The 16,675-nt window shown below is 54.5% G+C and overlaps 1 protein-coding gene and 1 long non-coding RNA gene across 2 annotated transcripts in view; both read right to left on the bottom strand.

The window, feature by feature from the left end:
• Nucleotides 1–2,591: 2,591 nt before the first annotated feature.
• LOC111814410 lies at nucleotides 2,592–6,246 on the bottom strand. Its single transcript, XR_002819409.1, has 3 exons — nucleotides 6,170–6,246; nucleotides 3,146–3,218; nucleotides 2,592–2,849 (listed from the first exon to the last, which is right to left on the bottom strand). It is a non-coding gene; the product is annotated as an uncharacterized LOC111814410 (long non-coding RNA).
• A 5,756-nt stretch (nucleotides 6,247–12,002) lies between these two features.
• Wnt3a (Wnt family member 3A) overlaps nucleotides 12,003–16,675 on the bottom strand; it is a 33,841-nt gene continuing 29,168 nt past the window's right edge. The window contains exon 4 of the mRNA XM_023707764.1: nucleotides 12,003–13,368. Coding sequence (XP_023563532.1) covers nucleotides 12,889–13,368 — 480 coding nt within the window. The 3' untranslated portion in view covers nucleotides 12,003–12,888. The remainder of the gene's footprint in view (nucleotides 13,369–16,675) is intronic.

Below are 16,675 nucleotides of genomic sequence, written 5' to 3'. Positions count from 1 at the left end.
CTATCCTGCCTGCCCTGGTGCTGCCCCTACCAACCCTGGGATATTGTGAAATGAGGGTTTGACACACATAGCTGCCAAAGTCCTGAGCTCTGGGGACACATGTGTGCTGATGAGCCTGTTGCTGGCTAGCAGCCCTGGGTGGCTTCACGGGCTGGCGCAGAAAGACCAAGACAGGGTCCCAGGGTTGGGACTCCCAGCCCCACCTGGCATCCAGGAGGGCAGAGGGGCTGAGCAGCCAATCCCCAGAGCCCACTGACTCAGTCCTGCCCACATCATGAAGCCTCCAAAATCCCAAGGCCAGGGCTCAGAGCTTCCAGGGATCTGGACACGGGCAGAGTGGGGCCAGGCAGGGCAGGAAGCACAGCCTCCCCATACCATCCCTGAGCACTTGCCTGCAGCCTGACACTGTCCTGACAGGTAGCAGGAACACAGCAAGTGTTCCCTGGCCCAATCCCTGTGGCAGGGGTGGGGGGCATCCATCCTGAGGAGGGGTTGAGGAGACCCCACCTCATAGCCAGTGGGGTGGGGTTGGAATCCCAGGGGACACAGTCTGGGCTTAGGTGGCATCTGAGGCAGGGGCATGCGGAGATGGAGCCTCACCTGTGAGTGGTGCTGTCTGCAGGCAGGTGGTGCCGGCCTCCCCGCAGGTCACTTGCTCAGGTGGGCCTGCTTTCTAGCGCAGTCGTGGGCTGGCAGGCATTAAGCTGGGGCTTTATGAAGTTATGATCAGGGTTAGCATTTCCTCCTGTTGGAGTGCAGGCAGCATTCCCAACACAGTATTATCAGAACTTGTGGGCTCTAAAATCTCTAAACTGACACATGTAATTGTATGTGTTTATGGGGCACACAGTGGTGGCTTGATAGATGTCTGCAGTGTGTGATGATCACATCAGGGCAGCTGGTGTTTCCATCTCTGCCAGTGCTTACCATTTCTTCTTGCTGGGAGTCTTTGAGCTCCTCTCTTCCAGTTCTTTATAGAGAGCACCACAGTCACATGCCTGTGCTACAGAACTCAAGAGCAAGTCCTCCCTCCTGGCTGCATTGTGCGCCTGACCTCCAACTCCCTCATCCCACTCTCCCTGCAGCAGTCTGTGCTCTTGCCCATGAGATCAGCTTTTTGCTTTCCATGTGAGTGAGGGGTGCTATGCTTGTCTCTCTGTGCCTGGCCTATTTCACTTAACTCTAGTCTCGTCCATGCTGGTTCAAATGACAAGATATTGCTCTTTTTTAAAGTTGAATACAAGACAGGCATGGTGGCACATGCCTGTAATCTCAGCACTCAGGAAGCTGAGGCAGGAGGATCATTGCAAGTTTGAGACCAGCCTGGGCTACAAAGTGAGCTGAAGGCCAGCCTGACCTGCATAGCAAGACCCTGTGTAAAAAAGATAAAGTTCAATGCTAAGACCTGAGGGTTCTCTTACTGATAGAAATCTCAGACTTTTTGGATCTGAGACATAAGAGGAACCCAGAAATGGTTTGTTTGTTCTCCTCATGCAACTGAAATCTGGGGGGGGGGGGGTTGCTTTGCTTTATTTTTGGAACCAATGACGAAAGAAGTCCCAGTCTGTAAAGACACCAGGAAAAGTGAAGTTCCATGCATCTTGAAGTGTTTGATCATTGTCACAGTGTGTCTGTTCTCTTAGGTACTGGTAAGACCTTACCAGATAGGGGATCCTCGAAGGTCCCTGCCATGCACACATAGTCTTGTTCCTCTCTGACTAGACAGACACTGGCCATGGCCCCCTCTGGGGAGCTGATTCGGATCTCAGGTTGTACATGGACAGCATGGAGCTTCTGGTCACCCAGAGCTTCCTGTTCCAAGAATCTGCTTTTCCCACAGGTCTGCAAGCCTAAACAGACCAGCTGAATGGGCCAGAGTGTATGCAGCTGGCTATCTAAGAGGTCTGTATCTAAGAGGCACAAGGGTCCAGGGTGGGCTCTGGGAACCCGAACCTCATGGGCCTGAACTCCAGCACTCAGCCCCAGCACCCTGCCAAGGACACTACCTTGGCAGACCTATTAGCCAGAACCTGCTGCCTGGTTACACCCTACCCCTGCTGGCTGTTGGGGAGAAAACCCATCCCTTTGGGGGCCAAAGAAGTCTGCAAGTCCAGGTCACAGGAGAGATCTGTTCTGGCTCTATCCAGTTGGGGATATTTGGTCCAATCCTAGGCCAGCCACCCTGAAGAGGTAGATGGAAACAGGCCAGAGGACAGGAGGTGGATGGGGTGGGAAGCCTTGAGTTGGATTCAACTGGGGATTTGTTCATAAAAGTGCAAGTGCATGTAAGAACACACACAGCCATGTGTATGACACAAGCATTTTCTGTATTAAGTGTGCAGCCCACCAGTTTTGGTGAATGGTTGTGTGGGTGCAACCCTCACCCTAGAAATCCCAGAGCTGGGTGTGGTGGCACACATTTGTAATCCCAGAACTCAGGAGGATCACTGTGAGTTCAAGACCAGTCTGAACTGCATAGTGAAACCCTGACTCAAAAAAAGAAAAAAGACGCACAGCCATCAGGAGGCAGAGACAGGAAGATTGTTTCAACCTAGAGGCCAGTCTAGGCTACAGATGAGCTCAAGGCCAGCCTGAATTGCATATTGAGACTCAAAAAGACAAAAATCAAAAGCACCCAAAGCATCTCCATTGCAGATAGTCCTCCCCAAGCCTCAGGCAGACAGAGATTCTTGGCTGTGCTGCTCTACGGACATCACTTCCTTTCTTCAAATTGTCTGGTCAGAGTGTTGGATCTGGTCCTTCTCCATGACCCTGCCCCTGTGTGCTGCCTTCTGCCTTCTGCCCTCTCAACACAGTAGGGTGATCAAGGTTCTGGAGTCTTGAAACCTCTGTGGGAAGATGGGGACCCAGTAGGACATGGATGTCAGTATGTGCAATTAGAGGCAACCCAAATTCTCCCTCAGACTCCACTAAGGCAACAATTTGAAAATAGGTGGAGCCTGTCCATCTCAAGGCACAATGGAGAGCTACTAGGTGAGCCTCTTCCTCTCTTTATAAAGCCACCAGTGCCACCCAGGCCTCTTTCATGACCTGGTCTGCCTCAAAGCCAACCTCCAGGTTCCATACAGCATGTGTTTGAGACTGGGCTTCCAAAGTGTGAGTTCCAGGGAACACTTGAACCAACCTGCTCTCCACTGCTTGCTGAGTTTCTGGATCCTCAGCAGCTTGAACAGCCCTCGTGGGTGCTGTTCAGGAGCCTGGGCATCAAGAACATGTACCTCAGGATGCAGTACTTGCCTTCTCATGTGGCTTCTGCATGCAGACTGCAGGTGCACTGGATTCTTGCAAGGGATGCCTTGCCAGGGTCCTGTGTGAGTTGAGGAAGGGGGTGGCTCCTGGTTTATTACTTGATCCCCCAAGGGATCAGAGTTGCACTTCCTGAAGGTCTTACTCATTTAGCACTGTGGAGGGGAACTCATTTGGGATGGGGTCTGACGGGCAGCACTCCAGAGTACTCTGAGATGAAAGCATCCTGGACATGAGTGGCCAGAACTCCAGGGCTCATGAAGGGAGAGGGAGATCTGAGCCCCACACAAGGCAAGGTAACAAGGGAGAGATGTGGCTCCAGAAGCAGGAGAGACAGGTAGAGGCCTCCTTAGGAGCGTCTGGGAAGGGGGTCCTGCCTGTACCTTCCCTGGTCTGCAGATCTAGGACAGGGCCAACCCTGGTGTTCTTAGCCCCACCCTGGCACCGTTGTTGTAGTGAAGCAGACCTCTTGGTACGTACTTGCAGCCAAGCTGGGAGGTGGAGTTCCATGCTGACAGTCTGGACACTCTGCATGCCCTCCCTATGCCTCTGCACCTGGGCTCTGCACACGCAGCTGCAGAGTGGCTGGGGTGGACGCAGGTGGCCAGCTGGCTGTCCACCTGGGTGTGTACCTGCATGGTCAGCATGGGCAGCTGGTCAGCTGGAAGTACAGCTCTGAACAGTCCACTGCCTTCAGGCTTTGGCTTGGGGATCAAAGCATTTCTTTTCTGGGACCCCTCACTGGAATTCCAGCAGATCAGGGAGACCCCAGCACAGGGCCTGTCCAGATGGTGCTCAGATTTGGGTCAGGCTCAGGGCTGACAGGGTCCCCTGGTTGTCTCAGTCCTGAAAGGGCCAGGCTCTCCTGCCCTCACTCATCACTCCCAAAGCCCTGTGTCAAGGGAAGCTAGGCGTGGAGAATGTAGGCCCTGCAGCTGCACTTATTACAACCTGTCTGAAAATAGTGCTGCTGGGACAGGACACTGCCTGTGACAGACCTATGGTGTCCTTAGACACAGCATGCAGGACACCCAGGCCTTCCCCCAGGGAGCAGGAGGCTTGGCTCAAGGACTCATGCACATCCGGTCCCAGGGTCTGAATGTTGCTCAGGGGAGGGGCAGGTCGGCACTCTGTCCCTCCCTGCTTAGTAGCATGAGGCCTCTCCAAGCAAAGCTTGAAACTTATTCTACCCACCATCCTCCCATCCTGCTCTGTCTCTTTATTCTGGTAGAATACTGTGACAAAAAAATGTACTGTGTTAACCAGTTTTACTCAGGATAGCTGCTGTGGGGTTTCAGTGGAGAGAGGGACCACTCACCCTGTTGCTCAGTGCCCAGCACTGCCTCCTGTCTCCAGAGTTTCTCCTCTCCCAAATGAAAGCTCTGACCTCAACGTAACTCCCAGCCCCCTCCCCAAGCCCTGTGAATGTGGCTTCTGTCACTGAGCACAGTATCCTTGGGGTTCATCTGTAAGACAGCACACATCACACTTCCTTTCCTTTTCTAGGCTGAATAATATTCATTGGACAAGTGGGCCATATTTCCACTGTCCACCCATTGGTGGACATGGCTGCATCCTCTTCTTGGCAGCAACTCCCTGCAGTGGAGTCACTTGGTCACAGGGTGATTCTAGTTTCTAGGGGAATAGCCACCCTGCTGTACCCTAGGAGAGACCATTCTGCACCGCCCTGCAGTGTTACACAGGCTGGCTTCTGTACATGCTCCCTCACACTAGCACGGCCCTGACAGTAGCCATGTGTGTGAAGGTGTGTGATGGTGACAGGGGTGCACACTGGGCTCACTTTGCATCTCCCCACAGCAGTTGCACTGGTGTCTCTCCCTGGCTAGCTGCTCGTGTGTCTTCCTTGGAGAAGTGGCCTGCTCCTTCCACACTCACTTCCTGTTTTCAGCCATGCTGACCTTCAGCACCTAGCCTCATACGCTTGTCCACAGCCTTTGCACACACCGTCTTCCCCACATGGGCTCCTGCCCAATTCTTGACTGGACCTGCCCTTTCTGCCTTTCTCTGTCTGTGGCATGCCTCATGTTCCTGCATTTGCACTGGATTTATTTGTGGCATTTGAAACAGCGACCCTGTTGATACTGGGGTGTACTTACTGAACAAGCCGGGGAGTGGTGTTATTCTAGGACAGGTGACAAACTGGTAGAGGGGACAAAGTAGCTCAGATGGAGGGCGGGGGTACGGGGTGGGGGTGCTGCCTGCTTGGGGCCACCCACTTGGACCCCAAGCTCCTAGCCGCCTTCTGTCAGGTGACTGACTGCATGGCGAGAGTGCTGATGCCGAGGCTGCCAGGCGGGGGCGCTCCTGGCCAGGCCACTGCACTTTAATTAAACCCGCCCCTGTCTTTGACCCCACTCTGCCAGCGCATTCTCCACTTAATTGGGGCCCTTGGAGCTGCCAGCAGAGGTTAATTAAAAAGCCCAGCTGAAGGCATCCGCCGCCAGCACCCGCCGGCATGGGCCCCACCTCGACATCTGCGCGAGGCAGCTCTCTCGAGTCCCAGTGCAGGGGTCCGTGGCGAGCCCACCTCTCCTCCAGTCCTGAGCCCCAACAACCTCCTTTTGTCCCCACGTAGGGGTCGGGTGCTATGCAGGCTGAGCCCTGTCCTCCCCAGCCCCAGCTCCCGGGAAGGGGCTGGCTGTGCTGCCTGCCTGGTATTGGGGTCTGAGCCTCCTGGTCCAACATGGCTGGAGAGGACAGAGAGAGAGACAAGGGCAGGTCCTACAGGGGCCGGCAGCCGCCGAGGGCCACAGAACAGTCTCAGGAGAGCCTGGAGCCCACCAAGCAGGGCTGAGGGTCCAGGGCAGCCCGGTAGGTGCCCAGGCTAGGACACGACCGAGGCAGCTGACTGCAGGGCTGCTGTCCCCTGAAAGAAACTCACCGTCACCCACAGGAAAGGAAGCCGCAAACCACCAGTAGGAGGCCGGTCAGGGTGGACTGGCTCCAAGCCCACTGCCTGGCAGACTGAGTGTTAAGTGTCAGGTTGGCTGGGGGCGGGGCCTGGGAGGGTGCGCCTGGCAGCTGCCCTGGTCAGGTCACCCAGAGCACAGACCCAGATCCTTGGGAGGGCCACATAAGCATCTGGCCCTTCTCGAGCCCTACTCCTGAGCTTGCAGGCACAGGGAGGAATTAGAGTGGAGATGGTCCTGTCCACCTAGTAACCTGAGGAGGAAGCGCTTATCCTGGATACCAGGCCAGGATAGGAGGTGGAAGGCAGGGGCATGAAGGAAGCATGTGGCACCTATCATACTAGCCCCATCCCTTCTGCAGTGTTCCCAAGAGTGAAGCAAGTATTTTCAGGACCTGGAAGTCTGTAGTTTGCTGGAGAAGCTGTTTCTACCTTACAGGTACCTGGTCTTCCAGCAGGCAGGTGAGTGGAGGAACCTGGCAGTGCCCCACTTGGGCACAGAGAAGGTTTTTCCATGTAGCACCAGAAGCAGCTTTGATCCTCCTCCCAGGCACCTACTGTGGCCAGGTGACTGTGCCCTGTCCAAGTCACCTGACCACTGTCCTCTCTGAGCCTGGCTGGGCAGGAGCCATGGGGGCCCTCAGGGAGGAGAGCCCATGTTGGCCCAGCCCTCTATCTGTGGAGGGCTGCTGGGCTATGGCCAATGTGCCCTCCCTAGACTCATGTTGCCCTTATACTGTCCCTGGCTGTCTGGTATCATCTGCGGTGGGCACCGTGCACAGTACACTGGAGACCCCACCTTCATCTCCTGTGCTGGATCACTGGGCACACCCTGCAGGCTCTGACGATGTGGCTATGGCCTGCTCAGCCTGCTCCAGGGCTGGGCCACTGACAGCTGTTCTGCCCAGAGCTGGAGGGCTGAGGACCATGGCTTCAAGGACAGGCTGGGCAGCAGTGGCCACCTGCATCGCCAATTCCAGGTTCCTAGGTGCAGGCGGAAACTTCCAGGGCCTTCCAGGGTCTTTGGGTAGTGATGTGCTCTGGGTGGTGGGAAGGAGAGGCAGAGGCTCTGGAGTACCTTCTGGGATGAGGGGGACCTCCAAAGATTCTGAGCAAGGTCTGGGATGATGAGGTCAGAGGACACAGCCCTGCCAAAGGTGGTGAGAAGCAGGCACAGAGGTCGAGGTTGTCCAAGACCAGAGAAATTGAGGCCAAGGTAGCTGTGGGTGGGACAGGAAGGCACCAGCTGAAGTCCCTGCCTTGGGCTTAGTCACTGGCTCCACAGATTAGAGGCTACACACAACCCTGTAGCACTCACCCACTGGGGCACCAGTCAAGAGCCTGGACTCTGTCTCATGGGCACTGGGGAGCCATGGAAGACTCTTGAGCCAAGGGATATGCAGGAAGGCTGCTGGCCCACTTCTCCCACCAGGCCCTGACACAGACCTGGAAAATAAAAACACTTGAGAAAGAGGCCTGTATTGCCCTCAGGTCTACTCCAAACTCCAGCCATCCACTGGCCTCCCTGAAGCACATGAGGGCTGAAGGGGAGGCAAAACCCGTACCATCCCGTCTGACTGACAGCACAGTGCAGAACTCTGCTTGGGCATGTCTGCCTCTCCTGGCAGCAGCTTCCTGGGAAGTCCTGCCCTGTTGTCTTCTCCTGCACTAAGGCCCTGCTTCCCTGCATCCAGCAAGCAAGGCAGGAGGATGGACGGGGCTATACCCGGCACTCCCAAGCTGCCTCTGCCATGCCCTCTGTGCCCCCCACCCCCACAGAGTTTGGGGCACTGGCCCTCCCTTCTTCACACCATAAACACCAATTTGCAGAGCCCTGAGAGCCAAATGACTATTTACTGTGGCTGTGAAAGCTCAGATAAAAAGTGAGTGGCAGAGAGACAGAGAGAGGGAAAAAGCCAAGCAGGCAGAGTGTAGAGGGAGCAGAGCTAAACAGCAATTAGCGGCTCTGACAGCATCCTTCCGTGCCTGGTCCTTCCATGCCTGCCTGGCTGGGAACCCTATCCAGGCTTCCCTGGCCTTCTCGCCCTCACCCTTCTGGCATCTCCCAGGGTTTCTCTGGAAGGGCAGTAGCCTCCCCATCCAGTGGTGATTTAGCAGCTACCAAAGAAGAACATGACCCCACTCTCAGGGTGAACCTTGGCCAGCACCTGAGTCTGGGGTATCACCCCAAAAGCTTGCACTCTCAAGATGGCTGGTACATCTAGCCCAGCAGGGCTGCAGAGGATAGTGAGGGTGCCCCAGGCCCACTCCGGGCTGGCTGTAACCTTAGGGATCTTGTCCCCGGGCAACCTTCCAGGGAGAATGGTAGGTCCAGAGGGTGAGTGGGTGGTTGTTAGGGAAAGCTGGAGTGCACGAGGCCTAGTCCCCAGTCCTTGGTCCCTGTCCCCAACCATCAGCCAAGCCCCAGGATAGGGCTGTCCCATCACCTCCTGGGCAGGTGGAAGCACTCAGGAGAAGTAAGTCCCTAGCGTCAGAGGGCAGTGGCTATGGCCAGAGATCAAGGCAGACTGCAGGGACCTCTGGGTACCTCAAAGCTCCCTCTGAGCCACTTCCAGTGTTCCCTCTTGGGGTGAGTGGTCCAGCTGCTAAGCTCTGCTTGGCACAAGGGACCCCAAGGTGAGGACCCTGGCTCAGAGCCATAGCTCAGGGCTATGGCTCCATGCTCACTTGTATACCCATTGAGATGCTGAATACCAGGAAGGGCCTGTGCCAGCCCAGGCAGGCTCTGCTGATGAGGCTGCAGGTTATTTTTTCAGCAGACCTAGGCCCAAGACAGCCTCGCCAGACCCAGTGGTGGCCATGCAAATAGGCTGACTGAGGCACATGCAAGCTTCAGCTTGGTACCCTCTTCAGGGAGGCCCCAGGGACTTGCCAGTCGCCTTCCTGGCTGCCTCTTGTCCTGGGTGCTCATCCTGCAACTTGGCCTGAACTGTCCAGTCAGGCCACATAGCTCCACCTAGGTGTTGCTGGGATGCATCCCCAGGACCCAGCATTGTGAGTCCAAAGGAAAAGGAAGGACAGGGCATGGGGGCCCAAGGTGGGGGTGGGTACACCCCCTCCAGGACTTCAAAGCCAAGAGTGTGAGATTTGCAGGAGGCTGGGCCACAACCTCCGGGCCTTTTATATGGTTATTCGTGGGCAGTCTCAACTACCTGCGAACAGGCCAGCCAGCTCATTTCCTCCTCAGGGTGGTGGAGGGGGCTGTAAATCCCCAGAGGAGCCTCAGAAGGGGGCAGCTTGGGCCAGCAGGACCCCTGAGAGCCACTATTCCAAGACCCTGCGGAGGCGGCTGGGGGGGGGTTCACCTTCCAGTTTCTCAGCTGCTATTAACTGTGTCTGTCTTGGGGCTCTGTGGCTGTGGATGCCCCATTCCTTTGTCAGCTTCTTACGGAATCTGCCCTCTGCACCCCAGGTGCTGGTGGTGTGAATGGGCAGGGCCAGTCCAGCACCACCCTCTGGGCCACTGAGACCATGGGTAAGGAGACCCCTTGGTCACCCTGGGGAGCCATGTCTTTAGGCCAGCGCTGCCCTATCCCTGGGCCCAGTGGGGCAGTCTTGGTGCAGGGGCCTTTGGCCTTCCAGGTGGCTCTGTGAGTGGGTGTGTGGGCCTGTTCCTCCCAGGGCTGAGCATGCTCTAGGTATCTCTCCTGCCAGTCCTTGGGCACCACTACTTCTGATGGACTCTGCCCTGCCTCTTTGCCTCCCTGCCACTACCTGGGCTGAGGCCATGAGGAAGTGGCCTGCCAGGCCTCATCTGGGGCCCCTGGCATAGTGCACCAGGAGGTGCCAATTAGGGCAGGTATACAAGACACTTGGAACCTGTGGGACTAGCCTGACCATGGGCCCATTACTGCTTTGGGGGCCGCTTCCTCATGGCTTCAGCCCAGGTAGTGGTGACTAATTTCCCAAAGTGAGTGTGGGTACTCTCTTCCTGCTCCTCTTCACAGAGCAGCTCTGTCCCCATGCCAGCTGGTACAGGTCTCCAAGCCCTTGTGAGCCACTGGCCTGGGGTGTACATGCCACAGAAGATGGGGTAGAATAGGGCCCAGGGGCCCAGGGGAGGAGCTCATGGGCTCAGGACATCAGGCTACCACCCTCCAGCCAGGGTCTAGGGTGGTATGGGACTCTGAGACCATGGGTAGGGATGGAGCCCTGCAGAGCACATAGTCCCAAGGCCTCCTGGTCACTGGCTCTCATCACCTGCATCTGGAGGGTGCTGCGGTGCTGCTGCTCCATGGTCTATGTAATGGTGGGCTGGACGGGTCCCCAGTGACCGGCCCTCCCAGTCACATCTCTGTCCAAACACCACATCTCCATGCTGTCCTGCCCACGTCTTCCCAGCCTTCCCCCCTCCACCTCCTCTTTGTTTAAGGGGCTCTTCCTCCTGCACCCTGCTGGGACACTGCTGAGTGTCCTTGGGGCTCAGGTATGAAGGTGTGGTAGGCACAGCTGACAGCCAGGGGACAGTGACCCTGAATGGGTGGGGCTGGGACACAGCCTCCTTGCTGGTGGCCAAGGGGGACAATGGGGATGTTGTGGGGGCCACATAGGGGCTAAGCACATATCACTGAATCTGGATGTTCCCTGAGCCCCAGACTTCTTGGAGGAGGCTGGTGTGGTTGTGACAAAGCCAAGCTAGGAAAGTAGTATTTGGTTTTAGCTCAACACATTGAATGTTGTCACACTGAGGGGCCTCATAGGACCCCAGGGAGGCCACATGCAGCCTCAGACCCTGCTCCTTATGTCCCCATGAGCCAGCTTTTTGTGGGTGCCATGTGGCTGGCCAATCAGGGACCCTGTCCTGGGGATAAATGGCCTGGAAAGCCATGCCCTGTGCCCAATTTGCAACCAGGGCACTGTGTTCCCACTTCCTCCTAGGCTAGCAGCACACTGTGCCCTGGAGAGATGGGAGACTGTTTTCTCCATTCTGCAAGGGGCTGCATCCAGGCTCCTGACCAGCTCTGTGGGACAGCATGGATCTCCTGCTCCCTGGACTCAAGGATGATCATTCTCACAGCCAATGCTGCTGATGCCGGGAGTCACTGAGGCTGCCGCAGCCTCTGCCCTCTGCAGTCTGTCTTGTAGCTGGCTTGCAATGCCTTTATAGGGGTCTGTGCTGGACCTGGGCTTGCTGCCTTCAACCCCCCCACCCCATGTCCCTGGGTTTTGCTGCCCTAGACTCTGCCTGGACATTGGGAAGTGCGGACAGACTAGGCACCAGTGTGGAATGGCAGAGAGGGCAACAGAGATCCTGGTGGGGCAGCAGGGAGAGGTGAGACACCTGTCTCCACAAGGCACTCACTCCTGAGTGAGGAGGTGTGCACCACCTGGAAGGCTGATGGCCTAGGGCTCTTGGGGAAGGGCCACCCCTGTGCACTACCCCCAAGGCTCAGGGTCCAGGGCACCCTGGTGGCCTTTCCTATCTCACCATCCTGGTGACTATCCACTTAGAGGTTATGAGCATCCAGGCCATGCCCCAGCCAATGGGAACAGGCACAGATATAGTGGGCTGGGTGTTAGCTGTGTGCTTGGGGGCCAAGGAGGTGGACACAGGGAGGTGGCTTGGCCCCGCTGCACCGTAACTCTAGGTCTCCACTCGGCCCCTTGTCCTGCCCTGGACACTCTAAGCTTCTGTGCCACTCACTACCCTCCGCTCCAACTGCAACCTCTCCCCAGGTTGGCCTGTACCTCCTTTCTTGGGCTCCACTGTCCTGGCTGCTTCCTCCTGAAACCCAGCCATGTCGCTGCTCTTGGCAGGCTGCTGTCCTGGTCCTGGCCGTGTGCTCCTCTCTCCTCCAGACTCACCACTAGTTGTAAGGACAGAATGCTACCTACCAGACTGACCACTTGTAGAAACAGCACAGTAAGCCTTGTTAATATGTACAAGTAATGCATGTTAATACAAAATAAAATAGGCAGAATATAAGGAAAAACTCCAGCACAAACCACAGGCTTATTGGGTTGTTTTTTCTTCTTCAGCTTTTCCCATTATTTGAAACTCATGTACTATCACTAAAATAATTTCTTTCATAGAAAGAAAAAAAAATCAAAATGAAACACATCTGTCTAACTCCAGTGGATGGTAGATATAGCAGCATTGGAAATAAAACCCCATATTCAAATGCCAGGGAAGGACGTTATGAGTGTCTTCGCCACACTCTCAGGGCCAGTCCCCTCCATGCCTGGAGAGGAAGATTCACTATGGCGGGCCAACCAGAGCTCCCCTGGGTGGCGCCACTCGCTGGCCGGCTCATCAGAAGCTGGGGAGTTCTCACGGTGGCACAGGCCCTGGGCCTGCCCTGGCTACTCCAGCTTAGGGGCCTCTGTCCTCAGCATAGCTGCGCTGCGGCCCGAGTTTACCAAACGCTCAAAATGAGACCGGCAGGGCCACAGGCTGGGCTGGGACAACTGGGCAGGACAGCGGTGCATTCCCAAAAGGGGCCGCGCATGGGCTGCAGGTTTTCTCCGGGAAGGTCCTGGTCGGGAAGGCCGGAACTCCGAGGCGGAGGAGGGGCCTCCGGTGCAGAGGTGTGGTGCTGCAGGGGCCCGACCAGCGGGTGGGCGGCTGGCTCCTCCCGGAACCCCCGTTCTGCCCCGGGCCGATAGCCCCTAAGCTGGGTTGGCTTCAGAGCCCGCGGTTGGCGCCTGCCCGCCGGCCTCGCGCAGGCGCGTTACTTGCAGGTGTGCACGTCGTAGACTCGCGCGCACTCCTGGCAGCGCACGTAGCAGCACCAGTGGAACACGCAGTGGCACTTCTCGCGGCGCCGCTCGGTGCGCGCGTTGTGCCCGCGGCCGCAGCAGAGCAGGTCACAGCCATCGATGCCGTGCGAGCTCACGTTGCAGGTGCGGTCACGCGTGCCGAAGGAGCCGGTCTCGGGATCCGGCTCGCAGAAGTTGGGGGAGGCCTCGTAGTAGACCAGGTCGCGTTCGGTGGGCGCCTTGAAGTAGGTGTAGCGCGGCCGCAGCGTTTCCACCCAGCCGCGCGACTCGCGGTGCTTCTCCACCACCATCTCCGATGCACTGTCATACTTGTCCTTCAGGAAGTCGCCCACGGCGCGGAAGTCAGGCTGTGACCACCAGCAGGTCTTCACCTCGCAGCTGCCCGACAGCCCGTGGCACTTGCACTTGAGGTGCGCGTGGCTCGCAACAGCCTGCGAGGGGAGAGAGCTTCGTCAGCCTGGAGAGACCCGCTGGGGGAGGCGCGGCAGGGCGCTCCCGAGCCTCCAGGGGGCCAGGGCCTACTCAGGGACTGGGCCCTCAAGCCTTCTCAGGACCTAGGTCTCCCTCAGCTTTGCAGGGGTCCTGGTGCCTTCTGCCCTCCCTCAACTTCGCTGTCTGCGTGAAGCAAGGTCCGAGGCAGTAGAGGCGTCCTCCTGAGTTCTGGCAGAAAGAGGGATGGCGACATGGGCACCTGGCTCAGCCTCAATGTCTCCCACCATGTGCCATCCACCCTCACTGGAGCCCAAAAGGCTGGGGACGCCGTCCCTAAAGAAACCTTTATTTTTTTTTTTTTTTCCTATAAAGTACCAAGCATTTCGTTATAGCAAAAAAAGAAGCAGACTAATACAGAGTTCAAATGCAATGTAGTATCAACACAGTTTCACCTGTTCTTTCCTTTATTGTGGCTAATGGATAATTTCCCCTTGACTGTGTGGCTGTGGTCTGTGGCTCATATTGAGCTTATTTTGTTTGTGATGTGCTGGTTGAAGACCTCAGCCAGCTCAGGGCCAGACCTGCACCTCCTTGCCTTCCCTTTCACACTGGCTTTGGCTTCACTGCCACCAGCCACTGACATCGTGTTCTTGCCTCATTTGCAGCCAGGCTTTTCCAAAGGGGCTGCCACTTGCCCTTGCTTCTTCTCCAGCCTCTTTTGTAGTAGGTTGTTTTTTTTTTTTTTAAATCAGTATGTAAGCCCTGTTGCTAAGACCTCTTAGAAAGCCCAGGAATTCCAGTCCACACTCATGCACTGCACTTTTGCTGAGTTCTGGAGACCCTCCATGGGATACTATGTCAGATGACATGTTTCTCTTGCCACTTGTGGATTTCTTTTTCTGGAAACAGGGTCTCCCTATGTAGTCTAGATCCATTTTTGAGCATTAGGCTTTGTCTGTGCTAAGCAGGGAGGGGTCTTCAGTTCTTTTTCCACCTCACCCACCATATAATTGGTGTACTTTCTGATAGATCACTAATCACTGCTGATAAAACTGGCCCCAGGTAAAATGTTGGATTGTACAGGACCACGTGATTTTTTTTTTTTTTTTTTAGACAGGGTCTCAGTATATAGTTCAGGTTGGCCTTGAGCTCACTTTGTAGCCCAGGCTGGTCTTGAACTCAAAATGATCCTCCTGCTTCAGCCTCTTGAGTGCTAGGATTACAGGCATGTGCCACCATGTCCAGCCCATGTGATATATTACAATGTCTCTTTTCCTACATGGCCTTTGTTGTTATTAATGTAGCTGTCACTGGTTCAACCCCAAATTTTCACTTAATTGCCCAAATATTCTCTTTGATATATTCAAACTATATTGATTTGATTAATTTCTTTTTTAATGTATCAGGTATTTAATTAGGTTCTTAGTAAGAAATTTAGAACACTAATTTATGAGGATAAATTCCATTTGTCAGAACAAAAACGGATCACATGTAGCCCCAGAGCTGAGGAATAGCTTTGATTCTTGGTAAAGCCTGTGAGTCCATCACTTTCTGATCCATCTTGCACTGCTCTGAAATCTGGTATCTCTCTTTCTTGGTGTCAAAGATCTCACCCTCCTGGTGTCTGGATCTCTGCAGCTTCTTCTTGAAGTAAGCATCAGTGAGTGTTTGGGGACTTTCACTTTGCTGATACCAGTTTTTGTGGGGGGGGCAATCACAAAATTCTGGTGTGTTCTTTGGAGAGGAACATGATTAAAGCTAAGAGGCCCAGTCACAAGTAGCAAGCCACTGGCCAACTGCTTCAGGAAGACCACTCTCCAGCCTCTGTGACGCCCAGTGAGGATGACCAAGGTGGTGCCGGGAGCGACGCTAGCTCGAAGTTTCCTCACTGGCTGACTGAAGGGTTTCTTGCCGTGGCTCAAGAGCTTTGGGGCCCATTTTGAGTAGGATAGTATCTAGGCATTTTTTGAAGCTTAACCACCACCTGGATACCTCCATTCTTGTCACCACTGACTGGTTTTGTGCTTGTAGCAAGAATTTTCTCTTCTTTTCAACTTTTGATTTAGCAGCTGTGTACTTTCTCTTGTACAAAGCCTTTCTGGAATATATAAAAGATCAGAAGTTTCTACCAATTCTGCTAACCAGGACAGGATTTCGGCTGCAGTGGGGCTGCCCCTTCTTGGACGTTTTTGCCTTCATCTTACCCTTTTTACCAGTGCCACTAGCAGCAGCCTTATTGGCTTTGGGTTTCTTCTCTTCAGTGTCTGGCTTCTCAGTTTTTTCACCCGCCATCTTACAAGATGGGAAAGATTATTAATTTCACCTTGGTGGACACATCTATTTGCTGGAAGCAGCCTTCTGCTAAATTTTGTGAAATGTGTGTGTCTGGAAATAAATTTTTTCTACATTGTGCCATTTAACTCATAGTTCATCTGGATATGTGTTGGTTTAAAACCATTTGTCCCAGATTCTCAGAGGTATGACCTCATGTTCTTCCAGGTTTCACTATTCATCCTGAAAGCCTAATGCAGCTTGGTTCCTAATCCTTTGCATAAAATGCAAACACTGTCCTTGAAACTTGGAGGACTTCTCCATGGCACAGCTGTGAATTTCACAACATTTTTTCTCATGGCTCCTTCCTCTCTGCTGTCCACCTACTGGCTGGGCCAATGTGGTCTAGAACCTCAGTTCTGGGAAAATTTCCTGCTTTATTCCTTTATCAATTTCCTCCTTAAGTCTATCCTTGTCTTTCTTGGTGAACACATTCCAAATTTTCTGTCCTCACCTCATCAATTTTCATCTCTGTCTTTTTTTGTACCTTGTGGGAAACTATGATTTTCATCTTTCTGCTGAGATTTTTGTATTTGTTCTTCTTTCGTATTTTTTCCTCTCTATTCTTTAAAATTAATATTCCTATTCTAATGTCATGGATGCAATGTCTTCCTTTAGGGCTACTGATTTTTTTTTTTTTTTTTTTTTTTTTCTCAGAACTGGGGACTGAACTCAGGCCCTTGCACTTGCCAGGCAAATGCTTATTCTACTGAGCCATCTCCCCGGCCTACTGAAGTTTTGTGATGATCTCTTCTCTCCTCATTACTCTTTCCTGTGAGGGGTGTGTGTGTGTGTGTGTGTGTGTGTGTGTGTTTCCCTCTTCCTGTTTCTGTCCGTGGAGCTTGTCTATCTGCTTATGAAGCAGTTGGGCACTAGACATCCTGCTGGAGGTCTGTGTGCATGGAGGCACTGGCAACATGGACCATGAGGCTGACTGTCTTTCTCTACTGTGGTTTCCTGCTGAAGTATCTAAGG

The sequence above is a fragment of the Octodon degus genome, unplaced genomic scaffold (assembly GCF_000260255.1).
Source record: "Octodon degus isolate 3935 unplaced genomic scaffold, OctDeg1.0 scaffold00310, whole genome shotgun sequence".
In the NCBI taxonomy this organism is placed as follows: domain Eukaryota; kingdom Metazoa; phylum Chordata; class Mammalia; order Rodentia; family Octodontidae; genus Octodon; species Octodon degus.
Note: the sequence above shows the minus strand (reverse complement) of the source record. Positions and strands in the feature narration are given on the sequence as shown.